The sequence below is a fragment of the Sturnira hondurensis genome, unplaced genomic scaffold (genome assembly GCF_014824575.4).
Source record: "Sturnira hondurensis isolate 20B ecotype Veracruz unplaced genomic scaffold, ASM1482457v3 Scaffold0022566, whole genome shotgun sequence".
Classification (NCBI taxonomy): Eukaryota; Metazoa; Chordata; class Mammalia; order Chiroptera; family Phyllostomidae; genus Sturnira; species Sturnira hondurensis.
The window spans coordinates 18,636,287-18,650,368 of record NW_028095197.1 but is presented as its reverse complement, the minus strand read 5'-3'; the positions used below and the strand labels follow the sequence as shown (position 1 = coordinate 18,650,368).

Here is a 14,082-nt window from a genome sequence, read left to right as displayed (position 1 = left end):
CTCTGTGGAGCAATGACAAAGTGTGTGATTGCTGAGGCAGGCCATTGGTGGAGATCTTGTTTGTGTCTTTGTTTTCATGGCTATTGTTTGTTCTTCACTAGAATGGAAACTGCCTCAGCCAAGACCTTGTCCGTCTTGTTCACTCATGTTTCCCCAGCCCCTACAACAGTGATTAGCATTTAGTAGCTATTCAGTAACTATTGGTCAGATGAATGAACACAAAATTAACGGATGGGCTGGAGGATGGAATGACTGAAAAGATTTGTTGTTAGGTGTGATAATCAAAATAGTTACTAATGTGGCCCAGGCACCGACAACAGAAAGATCCCCATCTGCGGGCCTGAGTTCCCCCCTTTACCAGGTGGTAACACTTCCGTTTGTAAAACTAATCTCTGTTCAGCCTCCCAAGGGTTTAGCCAAGAAGAACGGCTCCTACCTCTCTAGAATCATTCTTTTGTTTCCTGTGTTCTGTCTTCTGTCAGTGTGACTCCATCCACTTGGTATCTCCTGGAAACGTATCACGATCTGCAGCCCACTGGGGTTGATTAAAGTGATTAATCAAGTGATTAAACCCAGGTGCTTCCTCCCCCATCTGGACCTGGAAACCCACCCAAACAGTACAATCCCACAATGGCTGATTTAACATAACTATTAATTTGTTAGGGCTTAAGGCTGCCATTTTATTTGTTGCTTCTATTTGCTATCTCTGGTTTTGGTTCCTCTATTTTCTGTCTCCCGACTCCCTGTGAATTACTTAGAAAATGTTTTAGAATTCTATTTTCTCAATAGTGTTTCTAAGTCCGTCCCTCTGTACAATATAGTTTTGTTATGATTACTGTAGGCATTACTTTATATATGTGTAATTCATGGTCTGTTGGTGTCCATATTCTATGAATTCAGATGAACTGCAGAACCTTTGAAGATAATTGCCCTAAATTTCTCCTCTACACACCTATAGAGCCAGGTGGGAGTGAAGTCTTAGGTCCTGACTCAACTTGAACTTTTCTGAAACCACTCCTGAAGGGGTTTGAACACCCATTATAAAGGGGTGAGGGGAGACATCCAGGCCCCCATTCAGTCTTTGCTGGCCTGGATAAGGTGAAGGTTAGTTTTTTTTTTCTGTTGTGTTTTTCTGGAAATGAGTAATTATTGCCTACAAGTTTTTTGTCTTGTTAAGCTGTGCTTTTCCTGGTCTTTTGGCTAAAGAGAGCAGGCTTTCGGTAGAGCTTTTGGATGTCTGTATCCATGGGTGTTTCTGAGTTGCCAACTCCTTCAGCTCCAAGTCTGAAATAGTTGAGGCAAGAGGCAAATCTAGGGAATTCACCACTGGGTTTTCTTTCTAGCTGAGCTGCCCTCACTTCTCTGCCCTTCGTGGCCTCCTTATACTGAATTTATATGTGATGTTCAGAGGTTTGGGTTGCGTTGGGTTGGCCAAAAATTTCATTTAGTTTTTTCTGTACAATGGCTCGAGTAGTGCTCAGTGGTCTTTAACCTCATTCAAACCAATTTGTTAGATCGTATTGTGACAGCTGTCATATCTGTGAATTTTTAAAAAATGATCAAGATTGGTGAACTCTTGTGTAGCCATTTTAATATTGAAGATGGAAGAAAAATGTACGTTTTGGCATATTATCTCAAAAAGGATAGAAGCATGACTGAAATGCAAAAATAAAAGATTTGCATAGTGTATGGAGAAGGTGCTGTGACTGATCAAATGTGTCAAAGTGCTTTGCGAAGATTCTTGGTCCTATTGACATTTTGGCCAAATAATTCTTTGCTGTGGGCTGTCTTATGCCCTGGAAGATGTTTAGCAGCACCCATGGCCTCTACCTACTAGAAGCCAATAATGGGAGACAGTCAACATACTCAAAATATGCACATCAATAAAGTTATTGGTGAAAATGAGAAATGTCTTTTGTTTTATGGAAAAAACTAAACAGACTTTTTGGCCAACCCAATATTTAGTGGGAGAAATAGGGAAAAACACTTCTCCATCTTTATGGAAACAGAAGTACATTGTATAGATTTATACAGCCTTTGAATGCTAACCCAAGTGAACAGGTTACCTATTACAAATAATTAAATAAAATGTTAAAAATGTGACTGGAAAAGCAGGCTGGAACCTTTCGGTAAGAGATGGAAGGAACTAGGAAATCAGATTAAGACGTTTACCCTACCTCAGAGTGAAACGGTGTGGTATTAGGTGGCTACACTGAGAGTGAAGATGATGGTGTGGAAGGCAGTCAAACTGCACAAAACTAGACCTAAACAGATGAAGAACAGTCGGTGGGAGAAAAACAGGACACACCCGACAATTCACAAAAAGAACAAAGAAAAGTTGTTGAAAATATGTGAAGAAATCCCCAATGTCTCCGGGAATAAAAATCAACCAAATTGAAACAAGGAGATGCAGTTTCTCCCTCGCATTCTAAGTTATCTGCAGTCGGACAAACAGGTACTATCATAAATTGCCATCAGTCACGTAAGGTGTTACCAGATTTCTGGAAGGTTATTTTGCAACATACGTTAAAAGTCCTGAAAATATTTATTGAATCTGACCCCATTGTTTCAGTTCTATGACTATATTCTTGCACATATCTTCTTACTATTTCCTAAGGATAGAGTGATAGAGGTGGCAGCTTTGTACCTAAGAGCAAAAATTAGATGCAATTATATGGCCAAGGCCCTTGGTAGTATTTACAGTGTATCAGGCACTTTCCTAAACATTGCCCACATATTAACCTATTTAATCTTTCCAACAACCTGTGAACTAGGGGTTATTATTATCATTTTATAAATAAGAAAATTGAGGCATAGAGGCAGTAAGTCAGTTGCTGGCATTTGAATCAGTGCCGGGGTCCATGCCTGTCAGTACGCTATCTGCTACATGTCTCTAAAACACTTATGCAACATATCGAGGTTTCGTACATAACCATTAAAATATGTTGTAAATGTTCATATTTAAAATATTAAAATGCCTTCCAAATTTATTGCGAATGGAAAACTGGCAGATTATTAAATAATAGAAGGCAATCTTGGAGGGAAAAAATCCAAGTGTAGATTTTTGAAGGGTAGAATCTAGGCATAAAAGATTCATGTCAAAAGATTAATGGTTTTTTCCTTTAGAGTTATGGTGTCTTGGGGTTATCTTGTTGATAGTGCTGTAGACATAATGATTTACCAGTGATGGTAAGTGCCAGATAAATTCACATTTACTGCAATAAGGAAATAAGTCTTTCATAGAAAAATTGAATGTTCTCCAAATTTCCCTAAAATTGGATGAGTAGATATGTATTTCCACCAAAGATTCTTCAGTGTTTAAAAATTAAAAACTGTTCTCATGAAAGCTTTGCAAAACTGATCTCATAATTGGAAACTGGGTTTTTCCACTGTAGACGCAGATAAGTGTTCCCCCCCCAAAATATGAGGCTTATTATTTAAAATTATGTTAAAAATTGTGAGTTCTCAGGCATTTCCTTGTCTTCTTTGCTGCCTTTTTAGAAGTGAAATTAACTGTTTTTTCCTCTCTCAATAATACCACTCCACAGGTCTTTCTTCTTCATTGTGTTTCACTTTGCCTGTCACTTCTGAGAGTGGCTGGACTAGAGTCAGAGTGGTTCTTCGGGTTGCCATAAAAAAGGTGACCTGAGCAGAGTGACGTGGGACACAGTGATCTCTAGAGCTTCACGAGAAGATGATCTCTGAGTGGGAAGGCAGTTTAAATGACCAAAGATAAAACGAATGAATATAAGACACTCCATGGACTTTCCTTAAATCCTTAAACATAATACCTCCCAATAATTAAAAAAAAAAACAAGATAGCAAAAGTGGCGTTGCCATTAAATCATAGTTTAGTCCACATTGAGCAAAACATCAATTGAAATAACAAGGAGCGTTATACTAACCACCCCGGTGCTAACACTGAGAAAAAAGCAAGTCGGAAAGTGGTGTCAGGCCAACGCGTCTAATTTTAATCGCAGCTCTAAATAGTTAAGAGCACACCCAGCAAATGATAGTGTCTATCTGAGTCTGGTGTGCTTCTGTGGTTCCCACCTCTCTGACACAATCTTAGCGAGCACAGGTGGTTTCTCCTCTCATGGGCAAAATTCTAAATATGGGACATCCTTTCCAGAGGCTGTGGTTTGGAAGGACAGTCACAATGGCTCCTTACGCAATTACATATGATGACAAAGGTTCTGAGAAAAAAAAAACATCCCTTTTGAATCTCCCAAATGTTTTAAATTAAGAGGGACCCGGTAAAAAAGACATGTAAAGTTTTACAAATTGTGTAATTTTTTTCCTTCACCTTTATTTTGCTTCATGCACAAATGATGTGATCTTTCAGAAGGCAAAGTAAAGACCTAGGCACATGTGTGGCTTTGTTCATGGTGATAAAAACTGCAGTGGCAAAGACTCTCATTTTTTAATCAGACCTCCATGCCTATGAGTCTTCTCTACTGATGTAGTGGCTGACCCTGTGATAAATGGAATGACTCACAGCACTGAAAGCCACTGAGTGAAAGGTGCCATTGTTTTTACGGTGATCTGTACCAAAGCCAAGATGTGTAAGTACGTGAATCTTAGCAACTCTGCTGCTTTCACTGACCTGAAACAAGTAAAAGTGTGGTTACCTGAAAGGGGTTTGTTGCAGAGATTTGAATCCACAAAGACAGGGCAACATCCGCCCTGCGATAAGTAATGAGCACAGAATCAACTTCTCTCCTCCCAGATGCAGTGTCCCCCACACCATGCTCCCCTCCCAGCTGTTAGGGGAGGTGGGAAGGGATTTCACAGAGTGACGCATAGGCCGTGTTAAAAGGAAATGTCCAGCTTTGTGCTGCAGATCCGGGATGGATGACAGCTACATGCGAAAAACTGATGAATGTCTGCAGCTGCAATAGGAAGGGGAGATGGTTGGTGTTGAAAGCTGTTAAAATGGACGCAATGTGCAGTCTTGAGAATCCCTATCTGAGCCAACAGCACCAGGACCCAAAGTGGGCACTCGTACTGGGGAGGCTCTGAGGCTCCTGCCCGATGTGAGAGGCAACACGAAGCTGCGAGTTGCTTTTCAGCTTTGCTGCTACGTCAAGTACGGAAATAGAGCAGACAGCCTGGCTCTGGGGAGGAGAATTTGCTCTGTTTATAGTGGTAGTTAGAAATATGAGTATGAAGCTGGGACAGGAGGTTGTAGCTAAAGATAAAAATTTCAGCACATAGGTGGCATTTATAGCCCTACGACAGGATGGGATGACTAGAAAGTGTATACATAAGAGAGAGGTGCTGCCCAAGGACTAAGCTGTGGGTGGCCTGTTCCGATATTAAGGGGCTGGGAGGAGGCGGGAGGAAACATAGAACCAAGAACATCAAGGATGAATGAACAGATGATTCCTAAGCTATCTCAACTATTCTTGATCAAAGTGGTGGACCGAACCCTGTCCTCTACAATTTCACCAAGGTGACAGTAAATGCATTTGAATAAGACTAAATCTATGCACATGCTGGACCAATGTACATGCCACAAGTTGGACAAATAATTGGAAATCAGAAAGCATCTTAATGTTCTTATTTATGAATGATGCAGGACAGGGGAGATGTAAACTGCTACCTGCAGCAAACATGAGCCAGTTGCCAGGGGTGGTGGGAAGTGATCTCACATGAATACTGACTCCAGGCTGTGAGTCAGCAGAGAGCAGAGACGGGCTGTGGGCTGTCTCTCAGGGTGGCCAATGGGATGCTTGTATATAGAACACATGGACCAAAAGGCTCCACCACCACCTGTGGTGCCCCACTGCTCTGTGAATAGGTTGGAAGATTTGCCTGGGAAGGCACCTTAGTGTGAGTGCTGAACTTAGTAGGGTGGCAGAATATGGGGAGAATCAGGCTCTTACAGGGGCTGGAAGGACCAAGGAATAACAGCTCTCCCCAGGAGTGAAATACACTGAAGTATTGTGTTCTTAGAGTCTTTCATCACTTTGGCAATTTGGGGAGTTCTAAGTCAGTCTGCCTACACCCTTTCTACAAGCCACACAGGCAGAGCTCCCAGGAAGCCACCGCATCGGCAGTGGAAAGGCCCTGCTGCACAAACACGGCAACAGAACTGGCAAGGAACCCCCCTCCTGCTACTGATGTGAATCCAAACAACTCTCACTCGTAATCATATACCGTAAATGAGAGGTCACTGGACGTTTACAGAAACAAAAGCACAAAAGGGGAGAGGCAGGAAAAAGAAAACAAAATAATGTAAAAAACGGAACAGAACAATTCTGTGATATTTTAAATGCTATTTCACCTACAAAATAGGGAAAATAAAAAACGAATGGAGATTCAAATAAATTATCAAAGTAAAATAATTCAATAGTGTTATTTACTTGGCAATGCATAAATGTTTACATAATCACCTGATTGTAGAATTTTGGCTTTTTTTCATAGTTGGAACCAACCAAATATTTATAGACAAACTGAGGTAGCGTGTGGGGAATGGGAAGTAGTGCAGAGGTGTGGGAGCTCTAATTGTAGCTGATCTTGTCAGGATCAATGGGCAGCCTTCACTGAAGTGTATTTTTTAAAGTTATAATGATAAACAATATAAGTGATCATAAGAAATTTAGTATATCTCAGGAAAAAGAGAGGGGATTTGAGTAAAAGTGTTCTAAAATGCCCATGTTTTAGGAAGGGAGATATTACATATCTTTTTAAATCGATCCATTCAGAAGGAGATCAAAGCAGATTTGTTACCAGTGCGGAGGTAACCACCGAAAAAGAACCAAAACCAGAAATGGGTAAAGTGCTTTGTACTTAGAGAACTTTTATTTTTTTATTTGTACCATTCTTAGAAGTTTTCTTTAAACAAATACGTCTTTATATTGCTTTTATGAAGAAAATAACAATTATTTTAAATAAACAAATCAAGATAAAAGAGAAAGAGACCCTTGAGTTTTTGCAGCTATCATACTGCTCACACCACACTCTAACAGAGAAAAAGTGATAAACTTTTAAATTTAGAAATTTGTAGATATTGGTGCAAATGTATGTTAATAAATCAAATTTGGCATTAAATTAAAATATTGATGTGACACGTGCAAAAAGAGATTATTCCCAGAACATAAAGATACTTCAACATTAGGAAACCAATTCACACATTTCTACATATTAACAAATTAATTAAGGAAAAAGCCACCATTATCTCAACAGACTAAGAAATAGCATTCTTTCCTGATTAATAAAATCTTACAGTAAAAGACAAATCAAAATAATACATTTTTAACATGATAAAAGTAGGTGAAACACGTATGACAAAATTTCACTCCTTAATATATAAAGAGCTTCTAAAAGGCAACAAGAAAAAAAATCCCAAAGAAAATATCAGTAGGAGGCAAATCATAGAGAAAATAAATTGTCCCCAGAACACTGAAAAAATGTTTGACCTTATTTTATTTAAAGAAATGTAAGCATACCCTACAAAATAAAAATTTTAAACTATTATATTGGCAATGATTGAAATGTTAATGCTCAGTATTGGGGAGGTTGAAAGAATGGACTCATTTGGCTGAAATATTGTATATATTGGTAAAACAATGAAAGTAATTTTTCAATATGTTGAAAGGCATTAAAAGTGTATATACCTTTTGATCTAGAAATTCCATTTGTAGCAGTTACATCTAAAGAAAGTAACATTCAAGATAGATGCTCACAAATTTTAGCAACAGGATTAATTAGTAAAACTTTGTATTTTATAATGAATGATAGAAATAAGCCAAATGTCCAATACTAAAATAATAGTTACATTAATTAATTGATAAGTCCATATAATAGAATACTATTCAGCTATCAAATACTTCTTGATATGGAAGATATTCATGACATATTCAGCAATAAAAGCAAAGCTTGAAAGAATATAACAATATGATCCTGTTTTTGTTTAAAATTAGCCATCAATCATCTACCTATCATCCTATGTACTTACCTATCTGAAAAAGGCTAAAAGAATATTTATCTTGATGTCATTGTTAGTGACCACTGATTGGTATTTTTTAATTTTCTCTGTTATTCTACATTGTATATAGTATTATTGTATATTATTGATTATTTTAAAGTAAATGTTGTTTAAAATAAAATTTCTTTTGTAACAAAAAATGTACAGTTGACCCCTGAACAATGTGGGGGTTAGGGGCAATGACCCCCGCCACCCACACACACACACAGTTGAAAATTCGTATGTACCTTTTGACTTCCCAAAAATCTAATTTGTTTCTCCGAATCCATGAGGGGATTGGGTCTAGACCCCCTGCAGATACCAAACTGCAGATGCTCAGACCCCCTGTAAGAAATGGTGTAGATTGATGCATCCCACTGGCCCTTTGCATCTGCAGACCCCCAACTGCTGATGGAAAACGGTATAGGTATTTATTGAAAAAAATCCGTGTATAAGTTGATCTGTGAAATTCAATCCTGTGTTGTTCACAGGTCATCTGTACATGTTATTTAAGGTAAAAGTTTGTATATATTTTCTCCTTCTGTAGGGCATAACAAGAGTTTATAAAACAAGTCTTATAAGTCAATTAGAAAATGAAAAATACAACAAAAAATAGACTGTAGATGATTCCCTAAATAAAACTATAAGTGACCTGGGAACAAGAAAAGTTCAACCTCACTAGTAAATAAAAAATAAAATGAAAATGAGATATTTTTTCATAACCAGGTATACTAAAGTCCTCTTAAAAATTAATTTTCTATGGCAGCAAATGCTCAGGACTATGAGATCCCTTGTACAACGCAGAGATGAGACCGATTTCTAGAGAGTATGACACTGCCTACTCTATGCAGTATGACACTCAATATTGTGCATACCTTTGGCCCAGATACTCTTTTCATCAGAATTTCCATAAAGAGATAATTATGGACATGTTCAAATAAAGATGATCATTATCATACTGTTTATATAGTAAAAATGAGAAAACTTCAAATGTTAAGCAAGAAGAGATTAAATTATGTTCTAGACATAAAATGGGATGTCACTCAAAAGTCAAATTGGGCTTTTCAAAGACGATTTCATGACACGGAATAGGTTTATAATATACTCCAAAGTGAAAAGAAGTGTTCTTTGTCCGCTCCATCACCATGCCAGAAGAAATTTTGTTTGTTGCTTTTGTGCCATGTGATACACGCTGGCACGCTTGCCACGCTTGACCTTTGACCTCTTACGGAGATGTGGTATGACCTCTTACGGAGATGTCAGATGCCTGTTCTGACCCTTGTTATCAACCTGGCACCGTGTGTCTCTCTCTCGTCTCTCTTTTTGAATGTATACAATGATATTAAAATGGGAAAGATCTTTACTTGAAAAGAAAACAATACTTGTAAATAATGGGTCCATGTTCCTCAAATACAGAACCTGGGGAGGAGCACTAAGGAAAGGAGGGCGATCTTAACAGAACTTGAAAATACATTTGGAGGTAACAAAAAGATAAACATGCCATCTGCTTGGCTTTCTGATTAAACTGATAATGCTACGCTACATTATTTTGCTATTCAATAAAAACACTTGGATATGAAATGAATCATATGAGGGGTATAGTGTGTGCTCTGAGACCACATGCAATTACAAATCACCTCCATCCAGCCCCGGAGGTTTGGTTGTTCCCTCTGTAAAAAACGGAAGCATCCGGTATGGTGGGTGAGAGCTTTGGCTCTTTTGGTCATAAATTCGGCTGTTGCTCTGTGTGCCTGGGCCAGTTACACAGTCTCTCTGTGCTCACCAACAACACAGGGATGCTGTGTGGTTTACATGAGTATATTTAGAGTTCTTAGAATATACATGGTAAGCATTCAATAAATTCTATCCAATAGTATTATTTTTAATAACTATTACTGTAGTGGAAGCTGTACTTGATAGTTCAGATGGCAGTTGCTATAAATATTTTAAAAACTTGAAGGGTCACATAATACTTGCTTGCTCACTCACTGTATTTTTATATATTTCTATAATTTTTTTGCATTGCTTTCTTGAATATCAGAGCCTAAAAATACACACACAGACCGAGAACAGGTGAGGCTGTAGAAGCCATGAGAAAGAGACAGGAAAGCCTGGACTCCCATTCAGCAGTGGGGAGGGAAGCCAACCAGCTCATTGTGGCAGACGGTAGAACGTAGGCTGTGGAAGCCCAGTTCTGAGGGCTACTGCGCCCCCTGCAGCACAAGCCACCGGGTAGGTACTCTGAGTGGCTGTGCAGACCTGCGCTGCTGTGGGTTAGCTTTTCCCATTGGCCTGACTTCCATGTCTTTCCAGCATGATAAGATTATCTCGGCCGACAAAACCTGAAGACATCTTTGCAGTTTGCAGAGCACGTGTGACCATTTATAATAGGCCATGGATATCCACTCGAAAGCTCTAGACTTGTGGGAGGCCCACTCTAATTTCTCCATTTTCTTGGACTCTCGGCTTTCTGTTTTGGACCCACGCTGCAACCTTCTTCTCCTTCTAGTCCTTTGAAAGACTGTCTTGATTCGAACTTACAATCAGGAGTTTTGTGGAAAGCACCTCTTTAGTTATGTCTCAATCCTAACTTCCAATTTCCCTTTTTATAAATCAGGATGATGAATAAGCACATCCTTCCACTGCTATAGCCCATGGAATTCAGCTCTGGACTAAGAAGGGAGGGAAATGAGGTAATAGCTAGGCAGAGACAGTGACGGTGTACCTAGCAGTCAAGTAGAAGGGGAGGGAATGTGGGCAGGAGGATTTTAGAAAGCAACACCGATAGAACATTGGGGTGAAGGAGAGGACGAAGCCTGGGTAATGTCTATGTTTTTGTCTTCGTTGCCTGGACTGACTATGAATAGGACATGAGAGGGTTGGCCGCAGAGGCCGCAGAGACAGCAAGTGGTTGCATGAAGTTGGATTTGGAGATTTCAGGTGGAGCCCGTTGAAAGTCTGTTTTCAAGACCTCAGCCCATTTCTCCAGTGCCTAACCACCAATTAGTTTGACTTAAAGTAAGCAGGTAGAGTGTAGACTGCTATCTTCTCTTCCCTGTTTATTTGCCTTGCAGGATAATTTGCGTTCCTACTCATATCATTCATGTTGGCCTTGGAGAGAGACACACTGGGTGGAGCCCCACCGAAAAATCTGGTGCACCGGGAATCTGAGTTCTAGAGCATTTTAGAAAGAATCCTAAAATGGAAAATGATAGGTTATCATGCAGAAAGTTGGTAAGCAACACTATCTTGATTGTACTGGCTATTAAATTAGTTTCTAAAAGAAAAAAATGTCAGAAGGCACAAAAACATCATGTTTGGAATAACTCACAGCTGTAAGAGCCTCTTGTGAAATCCATTATAAGCAATGGTTTATGACATTTAACAGACTATGACAATAAAATTAATGAATGACAAATTTAAAATACGTGGCTTCCAAAGTAAACACAGAAGAAATGGTAATACTTTGCAAAAGGTGCGTAATATCAGTTCACAATGGTATTTTGAAAGTTATTTTGAGTGCTTATTTTCACAAGTGAAATAAAAGGAAAAAATAGCTAAATAACTGCAAAAGGGCAGAAGGTCTTGGAAAGAGAGGAAATAATAAAGTGTAAGGCAAAGAAAAAGGTACCAATAAAAAAGATAAATTCATAAGACATAAAACCTTTTTTTAAGAAAAACTTTAGGAATAAAATAAGCAGATTAAATTCCTTGCTGGTGCATACAAAAGAAACAGAACCACAAAGACAGAAAAGGGAACTAAAGATCGCAGTAAGAATAAAGCCTGCTGACTTACCATTTTATTTCTTAGTAAACCACAACTCTGCAGATGATAGACAAATAAGAAAGTATCCTTTAAATGCAAGGAAGAAATTTGATTAAAAAACCCCTCACACCCATCTTTGGGTGGGGAGACAATGAATGGTTTCTCTTTCTTTTTAGTATTCTGTGTTTTACTTAAATGTCTTATGTGAAGCTACGTTACTTTCATAATGGACAGGAATTGACTCCATTAAAATGAAGCTCTGTATCACATTTCATATTAAAATTCAATACAGCAGAGTCTTACTCCGATGCCAGCTAGTTCAGGAACGGAACAGAGGACATTCTTTCCTGCATAATATGTAATACAAACTTCCCCCATAAGGAAGTGCTTATCTCTGGTTGTCTGATGTGCTCCTAGCCTGCGGTTTCTACTCATTAACTTTCAGTAGGTTGGTTCATTAACTTTCAGTGGGTTGGTCTACTCTAGACTGTCTTCGTTTTGCCCTGGAAACAAACAACATACTACTCCTGGCTGCTATTATTCTTTCCTATGCATGTCTTTTTTTGACATTTTTAAAATTTAATTGTTTTGCAAGTACAGTTTTCTGTCTTTTACTCCCATCTCAGCCCACCCCCCGAGTGCTCCCCACCTCCCTCCCTTTTTAAAAAAGATTTTATTTATTTATTTTTTAGAGAAGGGAAGGGAGAGAGGAAGAGAGACATGAATATGTAGAGGGAAAGAAATATCATTGTGTGGTTGCCTCTTGGGTGCCCCCTCCTGGGGACCTGGCCTGCAACGCAGGCATGTGCCCTGACTGGGAATCCAACCCGAGATCCTTTAGTTCGTAGGCCGGCACTCAACCACTGAGCCACACTAGCCACGGCCTTATCTAGGTCTTGTTGGGCCTCTGGCATTGGAGTCCTCTGGCTCACAGAGTCTGAGAGGAAATGGCAGTGTTTTACTTGCACCTCTTGACCTTAGACGCTCACAGTTCCGTCTGCCCTCTCACACATGCGTTCCAGAATTCGGTGAATACTGGCGAAACTGGGTCTGTCCGCAGGCAGCCTGCTCCAACACAGGCGCATTAGATTGTACAGCTCCAGGGGACAGTTCTCGGGGCAGGAGAGGATGTTGCCGTCTCGCACATAGTAAATGACCTCCTCGTGGGCCATCCCGTAGTAGGGCTGCAGGCCGTAGGAGAAGATCTCCCACAGGACCACACCGTAGGCCCACACGTCGGACTCCGTGGTGTAGCGGTTGAAGAAAATGGACTCGGGCGGCATCCAGCGGATAGGGATAGCATCATTCTCATTAGCTTTGTAGTAGTCCGCCGAATAGATGTTCCTAGAGAGGCCAAAGTCAGCAATTTTCACCACCATGTTCTCCCCCACCAGGCAGTTCCTGGTGGCTAAATCCCGGTGGACAAACTTGCGCTCCGAGAGGTAGGCCATGCCAGCTGCTACCTGCCTGGCTATGCAGAGCTGCTCAGCGCAGGACAGGGGCGGGGGCCCGGGGCTGGAGACCCGAGCCCTCCGGGACAGGTCGCTGCGGCTGAGGCTGCACGAGCTGTGAGGAGACATGCTGCGGAGGAACTCGTTGAGATCGCCATAGGCCATGTATTCGAAGAGCAGGCACATGGGCTTCCCCACAGCACACACGCCTGGAACCAAATGACACCCTTTGTCAGGTGGGGGTTTTGAAAGGGGCACACTGCAAGGCCCACTCTAAAAGCTAAGGACCAGTTGAGAAACCCTGGAGCCCTGGCTTTTTTGTTGACAGCTTCGTCGTCAAACACTGACCCCATTTCTTTGTGTAAACATCTATTAAGATGCAGGGTGTCTGTGATGCCTCGTAGGCTGCCTTAGCTCATCCTTTAACACGGTGCGTACCATCCTACGTCACACTCATCCATTCATCTGAAGTCTCCCCAACCTCACCATTTTAGCATTGAAAAGTAGAGACCGTGATCTTTAAGTTCTGCAAACCGACCACGTGTCCGGCAGAGCAAGTACTCAAGTGTTCGGTGAATGAATTTGTGAATGGATGTTGGCCTTGAGTATGTAAGGTAACTCCTGTGCTGCTGCTACTTCTCTGAGGAAGGATAATAAGGAATGTGTCACATGGAATTTGGACAGAATAACAAAAACAATCCAGTATCTTAGATGAAGTTTGCAGGTTGACGAGGTAGAACATTCTGAAATTTACATTTTACAATACTCATTCTAGAAAGAAAAAATGTCAATGTAAAGAGTCTTAGATCTAGTGCCAGCAGGACTTTTGTACATCTTAACATCTTGCTGCATTTGACAGGGAACTGGGCCACTTGGAATATCAGATCATTTGG

General features: G+C 40.2%; 1 protein-coding gene across 1 annotated transcript in view; it reads right to left on the bottom strand.

Moving 5' to 3' along the window:
- Window positions 1-12,578: 12,578 nt before the first annotated feature.
- MUSK (muscle associated receptor tyrosine kinase) overlaps window positions 12,579-14,082 on the bottom strand; it is an 82,691-nt gene continuing 81,187 nt past the window's right edge. The window contains exon 14 of the mRNA XM_037036038.1: window positions 12,579-13,398. Within this exon, the coding sequence (XP_036891933.1) occupies window positions 12,716-13,398 (683 nt within the window). The 3' untranslated portion in view covers window positions 12,579-12,715. The remainder of the gene's footprint in view (window positions 13,399-14,082) is intronic.